Source organism: Anabas testudineus, chromosome 15 (assembly GCF_900324465.2).
Source record: "Anabas testudineus chromosome 15, fAnaTes1.2, whole genome shotgun sequence".
In the NCBI taxonomy this organism is placed as follows: Eukaryota; Metazoa; Chordata; class Actinopteri; order Anabantiformes; family Anabantidae; genus Anabas; species Anabas testudineus.
Window position 1 is genome coordinate 12,321,621 of NC_046624.1, and position 24,996 is coordinate 12,346,616.

At 37.5% G+C, this 24,996-nt stretch overlaps 2 protein-coding genes across 3 annotated transcripts; one reads left to right on the forward strand and one right to left on the reverse strand.

Annotated features, from left to right (window-relative positions):
* On the forward strand, positions 1–5,170 carry prokr1b (prokineticin receptor 1b). 2 transcript variants are annotated; one of them, XM_026355914.1, is made up of 3 exons: positions 1–35; positions 873–1,530; positions 3,874–5,170. In XM_026355914.1, the coding sequence occupies exons 2-3, from the start codon at positions 1,064–1,066 to the stop codon at positions 4,574–4,576; spliced, it is 1,170 nt and encodes a 389-aa protein (XP_026211699.1). In that variant the 5' UTR covers positions 1–35; positions 873–1,063; the 3' UTR covers positions 4,577–5,170. The 2 variants fall into 2 exon arrangements, with proteins under 2 accessions (XP_026211699.1, XP_026211700.1); XM_026355915.1 differs by lacking the exon at positions 1–35 and adding an exon at positions 398–439.
* An 8,986-nt stretch (positions 5,171–14,156) lies between these two features.
* plek (pleckstrin) lies at positions 14,157–20,505 on the reverse strand. The gene is made up of 9 exons (XM_026356336.1): positions 20,240–20,505; positions 17,872–18,027; positions 17,516–17,697; positions 17,033–17,124; positions 16,742–16,926; positions 16,551–16,655; positions 16,230–16,313; positions 16,016–16,085; positions 14,157–15,858 (listed from the first exon to the last, which is right to left on the reverse strand). The coding sequence occupies exons 1-9, from the start codon at positions 20,279–20,281 to the stop codon at positions 15,719–15,721; spliced, it is 1,056 nt and encodes a 351-aa protein (XP_026212121.1). The 5' UTR covers positions 20,282–20,505; the 3' UTR covers positions 14,157–15,718.
* Positions 20,506–24,996: the final 4,491 nt, after the last annotated feature.

Below are 24,996 nucleotides of genomic sequence, written 5' to 3' on the forward strand. Positions count from 1 at the left end.
AGAAAAGTCGCGGAAATAATCAGCAACCTTTGCTGGTGAGTTGTTGGAACCTTTGTTTTCAATCCTTGGGTTTTATCAATGGAAACTCATTAGAGATTAACATCAGAGATTAACATTTTTTTTTTTTAATACAGGAAAAGGAAAGCGTAAACCTTCGATTGAAACCCGCAGAGCATGATCCCTCTGCTGGCTGTGATGGTTTTATAAGAGCGTAATCTCCCCTGCAGCTTTTAGAAACAATCCCAGAATCATAATAAATCAAAGTGCATTTTTTTTTTTTTTTGTTCTGGTTCTGCAGATGTTCTCTTGCTATGGAAACAGGCAGTGATGTTTGTTTTGTTTTGTTTTTTTTTACCTGTCTGGTGTATTTTTTACCTAGAATCACCTCAGGGTGCAATCACATCAAGTCATGTTTGGAAATAAAAAAAACAAAAAACAGGTATTTTAGCTTTGTTTGTTTTTTTCTTTGTTTTTTTTACTAGTATGCAGTGTGTTTAGTAAGCAGGAAGGTTGGTTTCCTTGTGCAATATGAACACAAATCAGTTTCTTTATGCTGATATAATATTGTAGTTTTTGCTTATTGCAAATGGATAAAGTGGATTTCAGTGACCACTTTGCAGCAAATTAAATGTCTGCCATCACACTGAGCCCTTCTGTGACAAAGGCTTATTATACAGTGACAAGAGCCTAATATATTATGTAGAACCTTTTATTAGATATAATGTCTTCACCCTCAAAATATCGTATTACTGTCAAACAAACCAGCATAATTAGGCCTGAACCACACAGCTCGTGTTCATCTGTTTTGATCTTGTTGCCATGAATCCTGACCCTGCGTGAGTAATGCTAAGACGGGAAATTTTCTGTTCCAGGTGAAGATGTGTTTCTGTTTATAAAAGGAGCTTCAGCCTTTTTCGTTTTCACAGAAACAACCTAATTAAGGAAGGACACACTCACACAATGTGCAAGAAAGCATCACCCTGTTTCACCGTCACTCGTTTGCCAGATCAAGTTGTTCTCAAATAAAAAGACCTTTGTAACCATAACGAGAGTGGGCGCAGACATGGGCGACTCCAATGTCAGCCACATGGAAGCAGCATATACAGAGGTGCAGGAGACCCTCCCGACAGGCACACTGGATCAATATTTGGACGGCTATGATATGGACTATGGTGTTCCGGCTGATGAGATCCCAGACACCACACAGGGCCAGGCCTTCTTCGTGGCCACCATTGTCATTGGTGTGGTGCTTGTCTGCATCATGCTTGTCTGTGGGCTGGGAAACTTCATATTTATTGCCACGCTGACACGCTACAAAAAGCTCCGTAACCTCACCAACCTGCTCATTGCCAACCTGGCCATTTCAGACTTCATTGTGGCAGTGGTTTGCTGCCCATTCCTGGTGGACTACTATGTGGTAAAGCAGCTTTCCTGGGATCACGGACTTGTGCTGTGCGCTTCTGTCAACTATCTCCGGACTGTGTCGCTCTATGTGTCCACAAACGCACTGCTTGCCATCGCATTTGACAGGTGAGTCTGTTATTTCTTCCATGCCTGTGTGACTGTGAGAGTGTCCTTGTAAGCAATCGCTGTGTTCAGTTTAAAGGACTACTGCTTCTGGCAAAAAAAAAACAACCTTCCTGTGCTGTCTGCAAAGATTGGAGACAATGAAGCTTCAAATTATGTGACAGCATGAACAAATGTTCTATTTTTTCAGTCCTCAATGGAGAATTGTCAGTTCTCCATTGGACATTACGTCCTGCTGAGATATTCTAGTGTTGAAAAGCTTATTTTATAATTTTTATCGGCAGATCCAGTAACTGAAAACTGTTAACAGATTATTGCTTTTATGAACAAAATGAAATTGCTCTTGTGAGTGTATTTTAAAACACTGTCTTTATTGATTTCTATCAATCTGAAATAAAAATGAACCAGATTTGAATTTATTTGAACTGCCACCATGTTGCTGCAAACTGCCCCCTACTACAAGTTTAATTACAGCAGTTATGCCCTCAAATGGTTCATAGCTGAAGTGGATATACAGTAACTTCATCAATGGTGCAAATCTTTCTGGCAAACTACTGCAATTGTGAATTGGGGGTTAGAATTGTCTTAGTATAAAACTCATCAATACAAAATATTTGGGATTATCCTCAAAATAAATTAAAGGCATTAGAGTGAAAGTAGCAAAACATGTAATGTAGTTCATATAGAGATACAACCGATATTCAGTAGGACCAGGGCTGGGCTAGCACCTACCTAACAGAATCAGTTGTCTGTCAGTGAATTCGGAAACAACTCACATGAGTATTTCTATCCCATAATTACCAGGACAAAGATCTCTATTTAGAACGTTTCAGTTTAATGACTTGGGGGGGGAAAAAAGCATTAAAGAAACACGATGCGTCAGCAGAAAGTGAGATAAAACCTCAGCAAACATTTCTGTTCCTCAGACTTACATCAGAGCTCACAGAGTCATGGCCACCTTGAAGTGTCCAGGTCACAGGTTCAACCACTGAAGCTTTTTCTGCTAATCAGAGGGAAGAGGGAACATCATGCTGTAGATACACACCCTGTGTGCTCAACAGACCTTTTTACACGTAGCACATTTTGCCTTGTGACAGTGGATTCATTGTAAATATTAATAACTAGATATATTTAAAAAACAATTACATCTGGATTTGATTTACCTGTCTTGGTTGTAGGATCCTAGTGTTGCTAATGTTGCTCACTTTCACACTATCATGGTCTCTTGGGAAGAAGATCAGAGCCACTGTTATGAGTCACACCAGTGCACATGTTGTTGTTTTTATTTAATTACCTTTTGCAGTGATAATTAATTGAATTCACATACACTAAAGAGGCAACAGGCGGTAAGAAAGTCAGATAAACAATCCAAAGAACGATTTATTAGAGTGCTCCATTAGTTTTTCTTGAGCTCCTTACACTTCAACATTTCATAGAGCCCCATAAAGTTGGAGGAAGGATTAACTTATACTTCTGGTTTTATGGATACTGCGGCTTATCTTTATTTAATGTTTTTTTTTTCAGGTTTATAAAAAGGTTTTTGACTCTTATTACTTTCTGTAGATTCTGGTTTGGTGATGCTGCCTTCTACTGTAGTAGGAAGACTTCAGCTTATCGAGAGAACCCACTGCTGAACTAATGACTAATCATTTACTTCTTTGTGGGTGGTGCTCTTAAAGATGTTGAGTTTTCTAGGAAACTGCATATGGTGTTGCTGCTGCAGAAAAAATAATTAAATCTAATTCTAATGGCCCTAATTATGTGTATCAAGTCATTTTTAGTTGACATTTAGCTCAAGATTGTTTACTAACACTACAGATATTTCCTGACTCCAGTTAAGTACTTCATATACAAAAATAAGAAAAATATATGTGTACCTCATAAAGTGTACATATGTCAACAAAACTGACCATTTAGTTCCTTCAAAGTCAATCATTCTGCCACTCAATGTGATATGTTTTGCATGTAAATATTAATGATGACATAATTCAGCCTCATATATTTAAAAAAGTTGAAAGCCCATACAGTAGTGCTGCAGTACATTTACGTGACCTGTCAGTCAGTTTATTGCATTTATTTCAGTGACACCTGCTTTGAATATGGATTATGAAATGGCAAAAAGCCTCTATACTTTGTGACTCCATAAAAATGACCTTTTACTGCTATGAAAAATTCAGTTTCCTGAATAATGGAGCACTGTGTATTAAAGTTAAGCCTCCATGACTGACTGATTTGCTCTATCTGTTGAGTTCTCGCAGTACTCAGACTGCTAAGCAGGCTGCTTGATTTGATTTGTATTATGGATTCCCAGTCTCCTTGTGGCAACAATATGTCTTTTTCTTCCAGGTACATGGCTATAGTCCATCCTTTGAGGCCTCGTATGAAGTACCAAACCGCCTACTGCCTGATAACAGGAGTCTGGATTGTTCCCATTCTGATATCAATTCCCTCGGCCTACTTTGCCTCTGAGACCATGTACCCTCATGGTGACATGCCAACCACTCATAAAGTCTTCTGTGCTCAGATCTGGCCTGTGGATCAGCAGGCCTATTACCGGTCATACTTCTTGTTTGTTTTTGCTGTGGAGTTTGTTGGGCCTGTAATTGTCATGGCAATGTGTTACGCCAGAATTTCCCGCGAACTATGGTTCAAGAATGTGCCAGGCTTTCAGACAGAGCAAATCAGAAAGAGGCTCCGTTGTCGCCGCAAAACAGTGATGGTCTTGATCGGGATCTTGACGGCATACATCCTGTGCTGGGCACCATATTACGGCTTCACCATCCTCCGAGACTTTTACCCAACACTCATCTCCCGCCGGAGGAACTCATTGGTGGCCTTCTACATCATTGAGTGCATTGCCATGAGCAACAGCATGATAAATACTTTCTGTTTTGTCAGCGTCAAGAACAACACAGTTAAGTACTTGAAGAAGATTGTATTGCTGCGGTGGAAGTCAACGTACACACCCGGTAAGACTGTGGATGAGATGGATGTGAGGACCTCCTCCATGCCTGTAACCGAAGAGATTGAATGTATTCATCTTAGGTGAAGATAGCAAATGTGATAACACACTTACACAGGGGACGATAATAATTTAGACATTTTCTCATGTCTGAAAAGATTTCAACTTACTTACAACGTACTTTGGTAGACAGATGGATGCAGCTCAGCACTACGTACAGTATTATTATAATGTTATTGTTGTGTATACTGTAATTCTGAGTATTAACTGTGTATTAGCTGTGTACATACTGTATGTATAACATTTATCACATGGAAGGCTGCTGCTGCCCTTACAGATCCATAGCGTTGACTACCTAACGTGCATAATGATATGTGTATTGGCTGTAATGGTTTTAAAATTTTCAGTAATTAAGGTAAAATCATTCTTGATGCTAGAGAAATCTTTTCATTGTCCATTGCTTATGTATTTGAAATGTTGTGTATTTTCTATTGTGTTTTGCCTTTAAGAAGCAAAGGATCATAGTTAATGTCATTTTGTGGATTTTAAAGTATTGAGAATGTTCCACTGAAGAACCAACAAAGGCATTCCCACGTCTTATGAATGTCACATGAAAGAAAATATTTTTCTTCTTTATTTGTTCTTGAAACGAATCAATATGCTGCATGCTTTCTTTGTAGATGAACGCATTCCATGTGTACTTGTGGTAATAAACAATAAGCCACTGGAAAGATAAGCTGCTATTATTTATTATGTTGTACAGTACTTCCATTTCCTTTTTACCTATGCTGTAAATGTGCTGTGCTGTCGTATATCCAAGTTTGTTATTGTATATGAACTCAACAATCATCAGTTCTATCTTAAAGGTTTTTGTTGTTTTTGCCTTCCATTACTTGGATTCATCTGTTAGTCATGCTGAAAAACACTCACAGTGAGTCAAGTGTTGTTCCTGCACCTTTGAGAGCGGGGAGATGAACAAAAAATAGGTATCTGTGGTTAAGGCCTGGTAAATAATGTAGACAAGTATTTGTGTCTTTTCTGTGGACAAATTAAAGGAACACAGTGACATTTACTAAGGGGTGTTGAAAAGTTTCCAATCTTATTGGTGAATATGTCCTAACACTTCAGGTAGTTCGGAAGTGTTGTTTTTCCTGTTGTTTCATGTTCCCTTTCCACACTAGCCTGTGTGCCAGCTCCTGAATGAAAGTATAGAATAGATAAGATAGATAGAATCTTATGAGCAACTGCTAAAAAGCACTTTATTTTTACACCTCTTAACTTTTTAACAGCTATTGGCAACCAAAAACACTATTATATGTTAGCATATGTGTTATTCCACCTTGTGATTGCAGATTTAGCTTACTTACTTAGTAAAAACTCTCACACGTTATTTTCAGGTCTGTGACAGGCTGCAAACTCTGCCTGCATGGAACTACAGTGTAATGAATGTTAGCACAGAGCATAAATTATAAGATGCTGTAAACGTTGATCTGATATGAACATAACTCCTAACACAGTAAGCTGAGGTGAGAGAGCTGGATCATCACAGGACAACACAGGCAACACAGCACCTTACCTTAAGGTAGATGACAGCATTGTTATCTCTTAGGCCTAGACCTAAAATGTTTGCAGTTGCACCTTGGAGGCCCTCGGAGGCAACACAAGCACTAAGGTTAAGGAAGGATCATTAATGTTTAATGTAATGTTTTATCATTAAGTAATAATGCACACACAGTTATGACTGTTAATGAACTTGACTTAACCATCAGCGATGCTACATAAACATAGACACTTACTCTCTATCATAGCACACACTAAGAACCAAAACACAGGGCAGGAGTTACACCCTTAAGTTCCCTGGGAAAAAAAACTGGATAACCTAAAAAGAGTGTTTTAGGTATTGTTAAATACTAGTTAAATAAATATGTTGTTTCTCATCTTTCCCTAACCTTTACCAAAAACAACACTGTAGTTATACATTATACTGCAGCACTAGACATTTTTGTGGGACATTATATGTTGGCCAGCAGATTTAAAGTCTATTTAAATCTTTATACTACAGTTTATTACACAGCATATATGTTCCTACCTGTATAAATTATATACTGTAGCTCTACATTTTGTGTTTATATTCAGTATTGTTATTGATTAATGCAGAGTTACAGTGCTACCCTTGCAGTAGTAACATTTTGGAGTGCAATATAAAGTGGTGACATTACTCTGAAAGAAATCTGGAAACGATTGGAAATCAAGTTTGCTTACTTCCCACTTCCTGTTGGTTTGGTGGTAAAATCATTGGGTATCATTAGTTTTTCATTAGGAAAGGCATGCTGAGCAGCTTAATGCTTGTAATATGTTTTTTTTACAGTCTGAACCCAAAGCACTGGGTTAAACTGTCCATTCACATTCTGATTCACATTCACAGTTTAACAAGCTCCAATCCATTAGTCTGTAAAGTAGGAACGATAGTAATGAGACCTCGTCTAGGGAACACATTTCCTTTAAATTGTACTGTATGTGCTGTCCTTTTTTTCTTATTAACTTCATTCTACTGTGTGTGCCATACCCATTGTCTAATGATGAGCTTAGTCATGCTTCTCTTGATTAGATCGTTAGATTCTTGTTTAATATGTTGTCAGCTTGTGAAGATTGTCGCCTTTTATGCTAATTTTCGTACAGGCTGTTGTTTGATGCTGGGAAATGTTTACTTTGCCATTATTAGACTCCTTGCTTATTGCCCCCATTAGTCTCTATGTACTGGCCCCTGTGGGTGAAGTGTCAGATTATTGTTGTTGTTTTTTTCCATGTACCTTTCACTAAAAACCTGCTATTATGTCGGACAAATAAATATTTTTAAACGCATATATTTTGCCGCCAATAAGCAGCTCAGCTTCTCTTTATTTGGATCCAATGGGCTGTTTTTTCGGGGAGGCTCAAGTGTTTACACATAACTATTACTCTTCATGATTGTATTCCCCATTTACCCTGATGCTATGTATTTTAGACACCACAGACATTGAAAATAACACAATAACAATAACAATTTTAAATGAGAACATGTCCTTGACATGTCCATTGACATAAACCTACTAGAAATATTCTCAGAATAGAGAATTTAAGAATGTATGAATTTTAAGGCCTCTGACTTTGTACAATCCCTTCAAATTAAAACTTGTTCATGTCACAATTAAGTGTAAACTCAAAAAAGTGTGTTTTTATTGTAAGATGGTGCCATTTAAATTAAAAGCTTAGCTTACTAATGTACATTATTTGTTTATTGATCAGTTGTCGCAATTAAACATCAAGATGCTGGTAGTACATTTATTGAAGGTTGAAGGTTATTTCAAAGCTTGATAAAAGACAAAAGACCCTCAGTACTGCAGTGTTGAGACTTTATTTCTCATAGGTTTCTGATTCCACAGGTTATATTCTCTAGTTGGATCCATGCAGTGCAAGTCGGGGTGATGTGAGAGTGGTTGGAATCAAAAGCATTGAATTTAGGAATGAAGAGTTAAGAATTACTGAATATTGTGGGTACAGAAATGAGCTATGTCAACACATGATTATATAATGAAGGAGGATCTTTTCTCAGTCAAGCCTGGGGCATTTGCAGGTGTGTGACTTAATTCCTTTGAACATTTCAGTAAGTACTTCTGGGCACTTTTTGTGGCTCTACAGGAATTATGCTGCTGACAAAAATCAATTTGCAGGTTGTTGCACTCCTGCCACGATGGGACACACTTGACTGACAATGATGTCTTGAAATCCTGCGGCAGCCCGGCATTGCTTGACTTTTATCAAACGGTTCAGTCTTCCATAAAAACATACCTCATACCATCATTGTAAACGTAGACTCTTCATTCACCACATGATGTGTGAGGAGTATTTTCTCCTTTCTTTATTCCTTTCATCAGGGTGAGCAGCAGGAGCCTGGTCTGAATTCCTCAGAGTATACAATTGTTTTCTCAACCATTTATTTCTTAGTCATGCATAGCTGTCATGTATTTTTGTTGAAGAAGTGTGCACATCACAAACATACATTTCTACAATCTGTTTTCGACCTGCGTCATCCTGCTTTGGCATCTTTCTGTCAGTTATTCATTTCCGACTGAGGAAGAATAAACCTGATACTTTGCAGACTCAAATTACAGTGCAGTGACTGTTTCTTTGTTATAAATTTGAGAATGTCTAGATAGGTAAAAAAAAAAAAAAAATTTAAGAAAAAAAATGTGATGTTGATTTTTCACTATGAAAAAAGGTGGAATTTAATACTTCTGCCAGGCTGTATACCGTCTGTTCCTTGTGTGTATACTTTGCCAAGCTATGGGAGCAATGATGTGTCAGTCTCTTAGTGTTTTTGCTCAGCATGCTCACAGTTTGACTATCAGGTGTGACTCCAGCCTGGTGACTCTTTCTGGCTAAGTCACTGAAAAGAAAGGTCTCCTTTCTATCTTGACCTTCACAAGCAAATCCAGAAGAATGACTGTGTACGGGAAGCCTGACAATAACAAGTAGTTGCTTCTTTGTTCTCTTTCTTCCTTGATGTACCTAACTCTTACTGTATAGGTAGTTCATGGTGATCCATTCCTGACCATGAGTACCTTTATTTTACCTTTAACATACATTTCACTCTGCAAAACAATAAAAAATTCACATCAACTTGTTTTATTTATTTATTTCCATTTGGAAGAAAACGTCCCTGTTATGAAATTTAACTTGAGTCCAGTCATACAAATTTCTGTGATGTGGCAGTTATTTTCTGCATTAATTCTGCCTTCACTGACGACAGTATCATACTGAATAGACACTGCATGTAGGCTTGAAAAATGGATCTAAAGCTGCGTGACTTGCCTATTCATGGAGAATGACAGCTGCAGTTATTTTGGATTTGTGCAAGTGAATAAAATATCAAAGCTGGTTAAAAAAACCTGTGGCAAATATGTGAGACTTGTCTAAATGTAGGTTTAAATGGAAGCAACGACATTAAAGATTTATATACATGCTGTTTGCACTGTATGTGTATCATTAAGTGTAGAAAATGTTAAGTATGTAAATTAGTGGTAAAGTAAAGTAAAGTTTACTCAACTCACTAAATCTACTAATGTCCTCTTTAGATCAACACATGTGTTCTTGCCAGAACTACCATGTTCAGGGAACAAATGACTATTAGACATCAAACCAGGGCTAGTAAGGCCACTATTCTCAGATACCAGCTTAATTCAATGTATATACCACCTGGCCCACAGCTTTGCAGGCAAGAGACACCCTGTGACAGCAAATCGTTGGCTGGTCATGAATAATGATTCGGATTTCAGGCTCAGTTTGGGCTCACCAGAGAATAATTTGATCAATAGTGCCCCTTTAACAGCTTAAACATCCATAAGCTGTCCATTTGTCCACTGTCCTTTGTTATATATTGCCGCAGGTGTCTCTAAATAGCAGTGAACTGAAAAAAAAATGCTCTGCCTTTTTATTTTGGAGACAAACCATTTGATTGTGTGTTAAAGATATAATAACTATAGAAATAGTAGTTCAAATGTGTAGTTATTAATAATTGTGTCGACACTTGTGTCTTCATAAGTGCTTTCCAGTGCATTGCCCGGCTCATTCATTCTGACCTTGACAGCTATGATACAAATCCAATGAGTCGCTCTAGTGTCATGAAGAGACCTTCAGAGTAATAGAAAATTAGGTGTTCTTGTTCACTGGTTTCAGAAATAACTTCTCCTTTTCCTCGGGGAAAAGAAGAAAAAGGAAAATATCTGTTTTGTTTTACAGTCCTGTCTCTGCTTTGGTAAGAGGACACACACTGCAGTTGTTTCAGTTGATCCTCCCATTAAAGAAAACACCAATACTATTGTTGCACATGCCAATTTGTGATATATATACTGTAGATGATTATAATGTTATTTTATGCAGCAGAAGTATGTTTTATTGATCACGTTATAGTCTATATTTGAAATAGTATAATTTCTGTAATAAATTCCATTTATATTCAGAATCTAAGACTGTATACACTGTTGTGTCAGTGTCATGTTTTAATAAAGCTCTTGCAACATCTCCTAGGTATCTACATGTGAATAACAAGCTGAAATACCTTCCAGCATGATCTTGGAAAGGACAAACTGTGTGATTTGTTTCTTATTTCAAGCATCTACTGATGTCTTGTCCACCTTTCATGTGGTACAATGAATGACAGTTTAAAGAAAATGTTGTGCTATAGTGTAGACTTCAGCAAGACAGGGCCAATTTTATGTCTCACTCTGTCCCTGGTGCTCTCTAATAAGTTAGCCAAAATGTCCTCAAGGTGTTTAATTGGGAAGAAGTCGTTTGACTTTTTAAGCTGTAGCATATGATTCACATCATTTTCAAATCGATCAAACTATTCAGTTGAAGATGGAGCGATAGTCAGTCCTGCAGAGAGGTCAGAACTGGATAAACCCATCAGAGTACATTTTATTCCGAACACCCATAGAGTCTTTTGTGGATTATTTCCTTTTTATTAGTGGAATTCAAAGTTAGAACTGCAGCCCAGCTTCAAACAGTATCTTCAAATCAAGCAGATTTCCTTTTTTTTTAAAAGATATTTTTCAAACAGCATATGTGCAGTGATGCTATCCACTATTTCAATAAAGAAGAAGAAGAAAGCAGGTAACTGTATTATGTCAGGTGTTAGCTTTGAATCCAGACATCATAATCTTTGAAGTTAGAAAACATGTTCAGTTCAATGCTTTTAACTGGTAACATGTCCAATCTTGCAGACAGTGTCTGGTGAACACTTGTTGGAAAATGGGTTTTAAGTGTGATGAGCTCTGAAGTAGGCTATACTCCACCTGGGCAGATCCAAACTGTGGCAGCAGTTAACAGCAGGGTACAGAGCCAATCTAAAAATCCATGTTATTTGAGAGCAAACTCATATAAAAGACTCTTTGGGGAGTCCTCAGTCAATAGTGAGGTAAACTTTGTCCATGCTTGACAAAAAAAGGCTCTCAAAATGTCAGGTTGGCCAAACTCAGATTGAGTCGGAAGCTGCTGAGTGTCTGCTCTCCAAGTGAATGCAGATAAACCTGAAAATGTCGTACACACACTACCAAACAGGGTTCCAGTGACTTGACCTTTTCACTATTTTTTACCTTACACTGAGCACTACATAATCTTCTTCCAGTTTAGTTTAAAGGCAGCTGCAAAGCATAGAAACTGTGCACTGCCACTACTTTCTGATAAGACTTGCAGCTTCATGGGTGGAGTCTTTAGAAAAATGCAACTGGTGCCTATGAGCGTGTGATTTCTCATTTCAGTAGTTCAGATGATACAGCTGACGTGTTGTGCTGCCTCTGTTAAACCAACCTTTAAGTCAGTGCTATTTTAGACTTCAGTTAACTGACTGTATGTTAAAGATGAAGTTGTTGACAATTGGAGGCAACACAAAGTTTGCCTCTTAATGTTGCTGTTACAGGTCATGTCCATATTTTCCTTCTCTCACTACAACATTTCATTTCAGATTTGTTCCCCTCAGATTTTTGGTGGTGTAGAAATAGCATAAAGTACGAAGTGCCTAAAAAAAGATACACCCGCATTAATGTGGACACATTTTTCTGTCTCCTTCTCTTTATTGATTTTCCCATTTGTCAGTGAGGAAAGTTTTATAGATTCTGTTTTCTTCCTCCCTTTCACACTTTGTTTTTATAGCAGAGAGGGAGAGAGGCTTTAAACAGCTCTTAAATCAATTTGGGAACACATCAACTTACAAGATCCATCTCTGATTTTACTTTACTTTGCTACACATTTTGCTGTATTCTTTCTTCATATAGATTTAATTCAAGTCAAAATGCAAATCAGGTCCAAGCAACACCATCATCAGGTTGGTCATAGCAATGTATAGCTTTCATTCATCTGTTATTGTATTATTTGTTGAACTTCAGTGCATGTATCTGAGAATAGCTTCTCACTGTGCTGGCAGGTTGTGTTGGTAAAGCAAGGGGAGAAATGTGGGATGTTTTTATTTATTTTCCAGAATCAGTATTTCACACAGTGGTTGACAGACTTACTGTGTCTCGGTGCTGTTATCTAACCTGTCAGCGCCACTGCTTACTCATTTTAAAAGACTTCTTCTACCCAGGTTGGCGAGCTTCACATCACTTGTTGTTCCCTTTTGACCTGCAGTAACATTATTATTATTTTTATTTTTCAGATTGATCTCAAATATAGAGTAACACGCTGTGTTTTTCCGGAAAATTGAATCAATTTACTGTAAATTTGGCATCATATTAAATTAGAAATATCAGAACATAATACATCTAGTATAATACAAAAAGACAGAATAGAGCAATAGTAATAAAAACAATTAGAAACATAATTAGCTACATGAGATCCAGTAGACAATTAAGTGAGTTATGACATGAGCGACACCAAATTGACAAGTGCCTTAAGCTCTGCAATCAGGAAAATCTGTCTACAATTATTCAAGTCACTTGATTTTGCTGGGAGAGACAGATGCCAAACTCTGATCACAGCAGAAAGAAGCCATTGCCTCATTTGTCTGTTTGCCGTCAGCTGGAAACCATCCAGGTGAGCTAGGACTGACTCCATTCATCCATGATGATGGTCCATGATCATCCCGATAACACATGCATTTTATTGGGATAAGACTGTGTCCATTTTTCTCAGTGTTTCACTCCAGCACCTCCGCCTCCTCAACTTACTGTATGATGGATTTCAGGTCTCCTGGTGAATTTCAGGTCTATCTCCTGGGGTCAAGCCTGTCTTTTGCAGGGCTAATAGCTCATATTAAATTAAAGCCTCTTCACACTTAACAACTGTACAGCCAAATTGCACTGCAGATAAACATTACTAGCTAGTGGTTAGTGTCCATCCTTCTCCATGTCCTCTGGTTGTAACTGACCAGTCATTAAAATTTTTGCCAAGTTTGCTAATTATAAGCCACTTTGGGCTTTTAGTAAGGTTGCTTCTAACTGTGGCCAACCATCAGCCTCGGTTGTACTTCAGCAAAGCTCAAAAGAATGAAACCCATAAAACAGGTTAATTCAACAGACCTAACTGAGTTATATTAGCTGAACATAACTTAGTTAAGTTAGATAAACTTAAATGAATTATATTCAACTTGCATAGCTAATTTACTTGCAACCTGTTGAAGAAGCAGGGTGTCTATGACAGGACACCATGAAGGAAGCTGCTGCTTACTAAAAAGAACATTGTTGCATGTTTGAAGTTTGCCAAAGAGCACATTGCCACTGCACAGCCGTATTGGCAAAATGTTTCGTTTGTTTTGAATGCTACAGGAAAGGCCTGTTCTCAACAATAACATGAAAGATCACCAAAAGGTTCACATACTTTTTCTTGCTACTGTACACTGTAATTTGTAAAGTATCTTGATTAGTCTGACCTAAAATGAAGTACCAGTGAGAGCAATATATAAGTCAACAACAGCTTTAGATTGATGTATAGTGCCCTCATGTGTTAAAATAGTAAAACACACACACAAGCAAATAGTGTGTGTGTGTGTGTATACAGTTCTTAATTTAGATTAGTTTTTTGTTTTGTTCTTTTTTTTCGCTATGAATCCAATACATGTCTCCTCCCCCTAAGCTGTACAATAAGGCAGTTATGTGAATAAGTGGATGATTGGTGGATAAGGGGCATTACCAGGTACCTTGCTGAAGGAAAACACTTTATTTGTAAAATTCAATAGTTGCAAAATAGAAAAGAAAATACATTTGTCAAAGTGAAATTATACAATGATTCTTGTTCATTACAGCTGTACTGTTCTGTTCTGTTTTAGTCATTATCCATTTCACTTACAACAACATTGTATTGACCAAAAAGAAAAAACAAAAAAAGAAACGCTGTTGAACAGATGTTTTTCACATTGTTGTCAATAATAAATTTTCTCTTGCAGATGCAGCCACAAAGTGACACTGACGCATGAAGGCAGATTATGATTAAGGCTTGTTTCCTTGTTCTTCAAATTGTTCATACAATGTGAACTATCACACAAACACACTCAGTTTCTGGGTATGAACTAAAGAGGAAATGAGAAAAACCACACTGGTCAAATTAATAAGCCTTGAACCAAAAACACAGAGTATCTCTTGCCATAACCACTCTTCACTCTGTTATTGAATTTTTTATATTCAAACTTTTGAGTTTGCCTATAAAACTTTAAGTTTGTGACCTTTCAGGAGCTATATCAGTTATGTACTTCTGCACAACTGTGTAGTATGTGTACATTTTGAAATGGAAACAGATCAGCTCTCTTGGGAAACAGCTATTATGCGTACAATACTTGAACATTAGCCTAGACTTGGTTGGTTATTTGGAATTTAAATTAGAGACACACAACCACACATTGTGCATTTACAGATGCATGAGTTATAAATATAATTTCTTTCAGAAACTAAAATGTGACATTAATTACCATTAAAGCTGCAGCATTTTACATTCTAGCACAGTGATAACAAGGTAATATTGGTTACTGTGTTGGAACAGGGCAATTCTGGCATAATAACCTGTTAGATACACAAGTTTGGCAAGTTCTTGATAATTATAATAAGATTTAAAGTCTGTAGCAGGGTAATAATGGGTAAAACACTAATATTTTGAACAGAGCATCATTACACCAACTGTTTAGTGTTACTATTTTTAGTAGTATTAGTGCTTGTGGCGCTATTATTAGTAACCACATCACGCCACCAGTGCTCCAAATTATGGCTTAAAATGAAGTGACCTCACGCTGTTATTACCACACTGACAGTTTCCACTTCTGTTCCTGTTTTTGATAGAATGTGTTTCCCAGCATTTCTCTCATATTCTTTCACTGACATCACCTTCATATAGAAAACACACCCTTATACTACTAAAATGCTCTCATTGTTATAACCAGGATGTTATAAGGTGTCAACTGTGTAGTTACCCTATTTTGTAATTGCCCTTGTTGTTGCCTGTATTGCTCCTCTTTTTTTTAAGTTATTACTAAACATTTTCACAGAACCCCATAAATCTTTACTGTTAAATTTTTACTGCATGTTTTTTAATGTTTCTTTAATAAATTACATACAGCAAAAACAATCTTATTATTATTTTCATAGTCTATAAGCGAGTGAAATGTGACACTACCATGGGTTATACTTAACTGACACGCTGTTAAATGTAGTTACAGATCTATGACAAAGTTAAAATGTGACTAGAAGTCATTCTAATCTTAAGCAAATGTTATTTCCCACTTTTTGACACTGCCTGTATTGCTTTGATCCACTCCTTTCTTTCTTCACTTGTAGCAGCTTGGAGGAAGTAATGAATCTCATCTGAGGTGATGATCTCGAAGAGGTTGCCGTCAATGTCGTATTTTTTGGCTGAAACCAGAAAAAAGATGAGGGAAATGAGTTTAAAAAGGCCGATTTGAAGAGAAACCAGTGGCAGTAAAAAAAAATATTTTTCAATTTCCTGGTTACAGTCTATTAAAGTAGGTAAACAAAAACATGTAAATTATGTGGCGATGGCTTGACTTACCATCAGGGACATACTCCACAGCTGTAACCACTGAGCCACGGAGATGGATTGAACCCAGGGGCTCATCACCCTGACAAAACAAAAGAAATGAGACTAAATAAGGATTAAATAAAACAAACTGCATGTTAGCAAAGAAGAATTTACACAATATCTTTGTCTCATAACTCTTGTTAGTCATCTAATTTAAATCAGCTTGCCGGTACTGTATATTTACCTTCGCTGGATCATAATAATGGATATAAGCAGGATCGTCTCTTAGTATGAACTTTCGCACTTTCCAGTTTTTTCGCCTGTGTCCCTGTAATAAAAAAACAATGTCCAGTGCTGAAAACTGTGTGTCATGCAAATGTGAAGCAGGCTTCCTCTTTCGGTGACTGTGGTAAATTATTTAATCTATTATAAGGATTGTTCTCATTTTCCACCACAGGACCACTGTGTGATATTTTCGCCTACTGTAGATGCTAGTTTTGACCTTGTAAATGTGTACATGGGAAAAGTGCAACAGAAACACTGGGACACCTGCTTTCTCATTTACCTGTTTAAGTAAGCAGCCCTGTTTTAAAATATTTCCTCTGAATTCTTCCTTCAATAGCACATCTTCATCACTGGAGTAGCCTTCACAGAAGAACCCACTGTCCACCTGCCAAAAAGCATGAATATGCATCATGTTGTACATATACTCATACTAATAATATCAGTTCTTCACATTAAGCTAACTCTACTTACAAAGTAGTAAAGTGCATTTGTGTCATCTAAGAAGGCTGTTTGCTCTCCAGTCTCAGCTCCCTCTTTTGCTAAGTCATCCGCTGGCTGCAGAAAACCCTCATTCAGGAGCCCTGTTGCTAACATAAGGGCCTCAGGCCTGTTTCGTGCTTTCTCCTTTGAAACCAGCCACTCAACCACAGTTGCACCTGTGCAAAAAAGGGGAAGGAGAAAATATGGCAAGCATTAAAAGACTAAAAAGAAAAAAGCACTCCTTCCACGACTAAAACATCAATAAAACCAAGACAGCAGTACCAGTGAAGCAGTGGTTGAAGACTCGATTGCCCTGCTCCAGTTTTAACTCTCTCACTCCATCATCCTGGTCTTTCATCAGAGTATACAGCTCACTGGGGAAACATAATGTGACACTGTCAACATGTGTGACCTATGTGTGTATTCGTCAAGTACACATTTAGGACCACTTTATAGTTGTCTCCTTAGTGACAGAGAGTTTTCATCCAACTCACATCTTTAACCAGAACTTTAATCAGCTCAAACCAAACCAGCTAAACCGGTAAGTGACAGCCTGCATGCTGTTGTCTCCCTCTGTCAGAAATCAAGAACGCATTGTTCAAAAAGTTAAAAGCAGACTTCGAGCGGTGAGTCACTGGCACATCTAAACCAAATGTGCAGCTCTCTGTTTTCACACAGAACAGAGGCGGTGTTTAAGTAAGGTGTCTATTTATAGGTAATTACCAATCATATTTTCCAGCACCAAGAAGATTTTACATAACGTACTTCAGGCTGATTGTGTCAGGCAGGCGAATGGAACGTCTTGTGGACCTCCTGGCAAATTTTTTCCCTCCCTGTAGGCAGGTAATGGCTCTCTTGACGTCTTTCACCCATAACTCTCTCTCCTCTACATGTGAGGCCTGGAAGAAGTGATCTTGCTTCTTCTCCGTGGTAATCTTGAAAACCAGCTAAAAGGTACATTATTAATTAATTACTCTATATAATAAGTTTTTCCATACCATATTTTCACTTGGGATATGAAAAAAATTGTTATTGGAAAGAAGACAAAGAAGATATCTACTTACAATAATAGTCTATTGCCCGTTTAACAGTAGCTACATGTATAGTTGACATTTTCTTACCGTCCTCTTGCTGAAATCCTGACAGGGGCTGGTGAGAGTGGCGCCCTTCAGTGGAATCATTCCTTTCGGAGAGCTGTCAGTTTTCTTTTTATAGAACTCCACACCATCTTCTGACAGCACCACCCACACTACCTTCCAGGAGTTTAGCACCGTACCCTGAGGATCAGTAAATCAGGTGAGACAGGGGACGTGTTTGAAAATATTTTGATTTGTACTCATTTTAATATCCATATGTAAAAGTACATCTATACTCTATATTAATATAATACCGTCTTCATTTGCTTCCTTGTCTGAATATATAATCACCTCAAACACATCACATCAGAACATGCTCTGTACTCACAACTAGTGACGGTCATATGGCTTTGAAAATAACTCAGATCATGTAAAACTCATGAACCTAACAAAGTATTTGTTATGTAAAAAATATTGTATATTTTTTCTTTTTTCAAATCAAATTGTTTCACTTCTCTGTAAGTATTTTCTCTGTGCTTCATTTCACATCCTGAGGCTCATGACAAAAAAAAAATATATATATCAATAGATCTTACAGGTTTAAAAGTGGGCAGCTAGGACGACATGTGTTACTTTAATAAAAATGGAGAAATGAATCTACAATTTGGACTTCTGGTAATATACATGGGGAAGAGGAATTAAAGTAAAACATTTCCATTTCTAATAAATGTTCTATTTCATTTTAATTTTGAGTTTGGTTTAAAGCAGTTGTGCAGGGTCCTCTGTACACTTGCTGAAACAGAAAGTGGTTGTTAAACCACTTTTTCTTTCAACCAGAGACGTTGTTTTTTTTTTTTTTTTTCAAAGTTAAGTAACATTTAGAATTACATAACTTGCTGTCTGTTAGGAACCAAGTCTTCCCCAAATGGGATTCACTGTGAAGATGAATTTCTTAATTAAGTGGACACTGTAGCTTTTAGCTAATTTTATTCAAACAGCAAAAAAATGGAGAAGCGTGTACAGTGTACACCAGCCACATATCTTATTTTTGAAATGTGAAAAGCAAAAGAGGTTATTAGAATTGGTCCATTCTGAATTGTGTGAGGGACTTTCCTGTCAGATATTGCAGCAATGTTCTACTACTCTTTTAGTAACTGCTTTTTAAGTGGCTGTACTGTATCTATTCATGACTCCCTTAGTTAGTCAAGAGTTGACGTTGACACACATTATTATACATCAGATGTTTGCATAATACTTATGACTCTTGCACCATTCTCTCCTTGAAGAAGGAAGGCTCTGCGCTGCAATGCCTCAGTGTGACCATTACACACAGTCATTGCATCATTCACAAGATACCACTAAAGGTTCAGTTACTTTTTAGCTACATATTTATTCACAATAGAGTTTATGACTTGCTGCGCAAACTGAGAAGAACATTCGGTATGGAAGTGCTACTTCTGGTAAACAACACCAAACTAAAACAGGTACGCACAGAGGAAACTATAAGTCACACTCAGCTCAGTTGAGAAAAATGTGTGAATGTGAAACGGTCACACGCTCGACGTGCCTTTGTTTCTTAAAGATACATTACACCAATCAGACATAACATCAAACGCACCTGGTGGTCTTTATGCCGACATAGGTATGCATGGGCGCAAAAAGTGTGAGAACACATGCATAACAACTCACTGCATTTGGAGCTGTGAAGTCACAGCTCACGTTAGTTCTCCTCCTCCCTGAACCTCTCCGCTCTCTTATGCTTCAAGATGCTCTGACCCATGCTTCAGTTAGTCTTTGTTATTCAATTCATTTACATTTTATTTGTAAGGCACTTTTAACAGTTGTCATTGTCGCAAAGTAACTTTACACAACCAAAGGAACTATGGAAGTTTATACGAACAGTGAATGTGTATGAATCAGATTGTTGTTATAATAACAATGGAACAAAACATGCTAATCCAGCAAAAACTATTGCCATTGTGAGCCCAACTCAAAAACTAGTCAGCATCTTGAACTTGAATTTCTCTTTTAGCTGAAACAACAGACGTGTCAGTGGCACACACACCAGTCCTAGATCTTATCTTTTCTACTTTATCAGTGATCAAAATCTTTCTCACTTTAATCACCACCATTAAGTATTAATCTTGTTTCAAAATCTTCAATATTTCATGGGTCAAACATGTTGTAAATCTACTTGATTGGGCTCAGATGTGTTGCTGGAGCCGACCTCCAAGTATCTCATGAAATTCGCAGTGTATGTATTTAGTTTTAATACAGAACTGTTCATAGAGCTGCATGAATGGTCAAGTTTGTAACAAGATTTTGAGTGTGAAAAACATGCCCAAGCTCTACAAATTCAGTGCAAGGTTGCAGATTCTATTACATAGATGATATTGTTTTAAGCCATTCTTACCTTTTTCACTAAGTATCCCTCTCTGATCTGCTGTGGCTCCATTACTCTGCTCTCTGCTCTCTGCTCTCTGCTGCTGCTGTCGCGTTTGGTGACCGTGTTTCACCACCAAATTTACCTACACTCTGTGTCTGTGTCTGTGTCTCTCTCTGTCTCTATGCCATAACCGCACACACACACACACACACAAATTCAAAAAAGCGCACATACAAGCGCACAAGCGCACAAGCAGGAAGTTGTGTTGTTGGGTGTGTAACTAAAATGACTGGTCAACCAGCTTCCTCTTCTCTGTGGTATAACTAGCTACAGCTATTGCTGGGCTGATGTGTTTAAAGTTTATAGCGTTGGATAGAAATAAGTAGCTTGAAGGTTCTGATGCAAAGGTGGACACAGACGTTTCACTCCAGATACGGTAGTTCTAGCAAAACCAAGTAGAGTTTTTAATCAGGATTTAAGTTGTACAAGAAACATTGCAACACATGTGGAAAAAACTTCCTGATGGTTTTACAGTAAATGCTTCAGCCACTTTGGCCACTTTCAAATATACATTAAAAACTTTTTTTCTTGTTCCTTTTACTGGAAATGTCCACGTGTTTCTTTTCTTCTGAGGCTATTTATTGCTGTCTATTTTCTCCCACACAACGCTGGTCTTCATTCACCTAAATTAGAAGCTGCTTTAGTGCATTTCAAGTCTTAGTTGAGGCACATTTACAATTGATTCCAAGTTTGAAAGCTGCTTATATGAATGTTTTCTTTACCTGTGCTCACTCTGCGAGTCCATGTAATTTCTGTGTGGTTGTTTTTTTTTGTTTGTATTTTTTCTGTTCTGTGGTTAAGCGGATCTCTACTTCCTGTGGTTTTCTTTCATAAGTTCTTTAGCTTGTTTTCTATGTTTTTCTGAAGCTTTGAGAATTGTTTTATTTTACCAAGATGAATAACCCTGAATATCTGAGCCACTATAAATAAATTACATCTGTTATTTGTATTGCGAGTTCTTGACCCAGTGCGTATTTCTCTATTTCATAGCTGTATTTTTAGCTGGAGCATGATCATGACTGTATATGAGTGTTTTACCTATGTGTGAATGTATCACAATATCTGAGTCAGACACCAGTAGAGATATTTCTGGAATAATAAAAGTTCCTCTTTTTGTGTCTAAAAATGTCTTGTATATATAACCGAGTATTTTGTATATAAAGTAATGCAGACTGAAAATCACCACAAAGTAACAGTCACTATGCAAGTGAACCATAAGACCAGATCATATTATTGATATTACATAACACATCATCCACTCACTAATCATAACGACTGAGGAGAACATTACAGTTGCAGACTTGTGCAGCACTAGGTCTCAGAAACGACTGCCAGGCTGTCACTTAACTCGAGTTGCGACAGAGGAACTCACTTGTTATCAGTTGAATGTGGCACAGCGTGCAGTTACACAAACTGTGGTCACTGCTTGACACAAAAGGAAGTTTCTGTACTGTATCTGAAGTGTCAGCTGTCATCAACACAGTGACCCATGGTAGCTGTTTGCGTCGATTGAGTGCAATAAGTCAATGTCCAACAATAGCATGACTGACAGGGATGAAACACAGGGTGGCTGAAAACAGGATGAGGTGACGTTGGTTTGTGTTATTTTGGACTGTGACTGAAATAATGGCTTTAACACAATAATGCAGCATGTTACATAGATTTATTTTACTTTGGTAATCAATCTGAATCAAGCAATTTCTGGGGAATGTAATAATGTTAAATCTGTATACTAATATCTGAACAGCCAAGTTCAACCCCTCACAATAAAACCACCTGGTATCTGTTTACTATATGCTCTGCCTGTGTTGGACATGCTGATTTGATTATATTAATATATTTGAAGATGATTTGGATGATGCAGATTCAAAACTTGATAATGCATTCACAGGGGTGACACATAAAAACAAGCTTCTAAACCACTTATTTTGTGATGTTGATCATGCTCCTCTAGAGGGCCTCGTGAACGCATGTAAAGCAAAACAAACTCCACGACCTCTGGAAAGCGTGTGAAATGAAAAAGACGAAGCAAATTCAATTGCAATGATAATTCAGAAACTGTGACACCAAAAACATAGATAAAAATCCTTTGTTAAGCCACTGTCTTTTTAAAATTAGTCTACAGTATACAATGTAGGATTCTAATAGTATGTTTTATGCTTGTAATTTCTTAGTATACTACACTTATTGTGTATCTGTTGAATAATGCTCTCTATGGAAAGAAGGTTTAAATCAGCTGCCTCATTTTTTTACTGTAAGGCCACGCTATTAAAAGTCACCTTCTGATGATGATCTCATTGCAATAAATGCACGGGATCACAAGGACGTTCTTGGTGACCATGGCATTTATCACTGGCCATACTGTTTGTCTGTCTGCACTAAAAACATTTGCTATACTTGCTTCCACTTGCCCACGCTATGAATACACAGCAAGGGGACTGATGTTTATCACTTCATTGATGAATCTTCGAGCATAAAGTGTCAACATTATCCTAGTCGTGTCTCTCTCTGCGTGGAGATTGAAAAGCGGGCTTGAGGTATAGAATTTTAATGTCACTGAGGAAAACGGAAGCAAAGAGGACGCAGCATCTGCAGCATCTCCTGTTCTAATCAAGACCAGTTTTCAGGAGTGGTTTCAGAAAAAAAAAAACAAAACATATCCTCTTATTTTTTGTAATACATCAAGGTGCAATAACAAAAGCCCCAAAAAGAAAAAAACATTCTTTTGATTTATTTTATTGAAACCTCATTCCTGTATTTTTTACGTTCTGTGAGCAGTGTATAAAGCGGTATTATAATAATGTAATATACAACCTGGAACAGAGAGAAGAAGTGGATCTGTAGCACTAAGCTTGAAGAGAAGACAGGTAAGATACTGTAAGTATGATGAAACTGAAGAAACATCTTCACACACACAAAATAAAATCCTGCTCTCTTCCGATTACAACAGTACTTTCACACATGAAATGTCCTGTGAACGGGGTTTGTCAAACACCAGAAGTGTGTCATACATCATTTTCCATCACCATACATTTCTGTATAATACATAAAAACTGAAAATACTTTTTTTCCAGCTTCCTGGCACACCTGTAGAATACCTGGTGCAGGTGAATATCCTGTGGTGGAAATGAATGTGGACTTTTTAAAAAATGGCAGCACTCTGAAAGAAAAAGTGAAACTTCTCCTTAGATCCCCACTCAAAACCACAAAGTCACAATTCATTCAGCTTTTTTTAGAAAGTAGCTGCACTTTACCTCAGCTTACAATACTACTAACATTTAAATACTCTAATGAAAAGATATTTCCACTGCATGTCGGAGACCTAAAATTAGCTGAATCTCCAGCTGCTATAAGAGCAGATTTGCAGCCTGCCTGTTGACAAGTCCAATCTTTCAACTGCTGTAAGTTTCTTCTTCAACTTTTCCTTCTTTAACCTTCTGTTCTTTGGTTGATTGCCAGTAAAAGCAGCAGAATTCCCATTTTCCTCTGTGCACATGCAAGATCGCTCCTTATGCAAATTCACTGTAATTCCTAGTACATACCACTTTATTGGTTTTACCCTTTCAGCTTGATCCAGACTATACATTTCAAGTGCACTAGGTACAGTGGCAAGAAATAGTAAGTGAACCCTTTGGAATTTCATGGTTTTCAGAGTTTACAGAGCTAAAGCAGCTCTGCAGGAAGAATGGATTAAAATCCCTCCTGAACGATGTGCGGGTCTGAGCCACAGCTACAGGAAGCGCCAGGTTGAGGTTATTGCTGGGTTCACATACTTCCACTAGCACTATGAGGGTTTTATGATTGTTCTCAGTAAAGACATTAGAGATCAGAATTACTTAGTGTTATTATTTTAGGCACATTATATTTGTTAATGCTTTTGACTTAGATGAAGATTAGATCAGTTTTGATGGCAAATTAATGCAGAAAACCATTAAATTCCAAAAGGTTCACATACGTTTTCTTGCCACTGGATTTTTACTCCCTTCTATTTGTTGTATAGTAATTCTAGCAGTTTGATGTATTTGTATTTCACATGCAAAACGTGATATGAATTATATATCACATATACACATTCACATCACATGTGAATGAAAAAATATGAATCTTCTCCACCTTAAAGCATTAAACCATACACACCAAGATAATACTGTTATTGTTTGTTTTACATTAATAGGTTTACATTTTTGTTACATAATATTTTAATAGTTTTTGGCCAAATTTATCTCAGTAAAGGAGCTAACTGCTACTTTCGCTGCTGTCGACACAGTAAAGCAGTATGGTTCGAGTTTAGTGTGGCTTCACTTTAGGGATCACTTCCATTTTTCCTCTGCCCTTCCCTCATATTGAACACAGCAATAAATACTGCATGTGTTGTTCCTCCGGCTGACCCTCCATTTGCCATAGCTCTTGTTTTGCAGCCCAGAAATTGAGACGTCTTCATCCCAGTCCTCTGTACCTCACAAGCACCATCAATAATTCTGCTAAAGAGTGCACTGAGCTGAAAATTGAAGGGGAGGTTTGGAGGGGTGCAGTCGATGGTTTTTCCATGGCACCGTCAATCTGTCTACCTCCATTCACTCCTGTTCTGCTCCCGCACTTCCCAACATGACCTTCTGCAATGTTGTTTATCATTTTGTACTCTATGGACAAGAAGCACACATCCTTTTGCAGAGTACATTATCGTGATCGAAACATTGCCAAATGTTTGGTAGAAGTGCTTTTAA

What these genes read in the sequence shown, in the direction of transcription:
- plek (XM_026356336.1), bottom strand. Translation starts at nt 20,281, where the DNA reads ATGGAGCCACAGCAGATCAGAGAGGGATACTTAGTGAAAAAG. An exon ending in AGGATTTCAGCAAGAGGACG is followed by an intron (nt 17,698 to 17,871) that starts GTAAGAAAATGT and finishes TGTACCTTTTAG; the next exon opens with CTGGTTTTCAAGATTACCAC. An exon ending in CTTCAACCACTGCTTCACTG is followed by an intron (nt 16,927 to 17,032) that starts GTACTGCTGTCT and finishes TTTTTTGCACAG; the next exon opens with GTGCAACTGTGGTTGAGTGG.
- prokr1b (XM_026355914.1), top strand. Translation starts at nt 1,064, where the DNA reads ATGGGCGACTCCAATGTCAGCCACATGGAAGCAGCATATACAGAGGTG. An exon ending in CTTGCCATCGCATTTGACAG is followed by an intron (nt 1,531 to 3,873) that starts GTGAGTCTGTTA and finishes TTTTTCTTCCAG; the next exon opens with GTACATGGCTATAGTCCATC.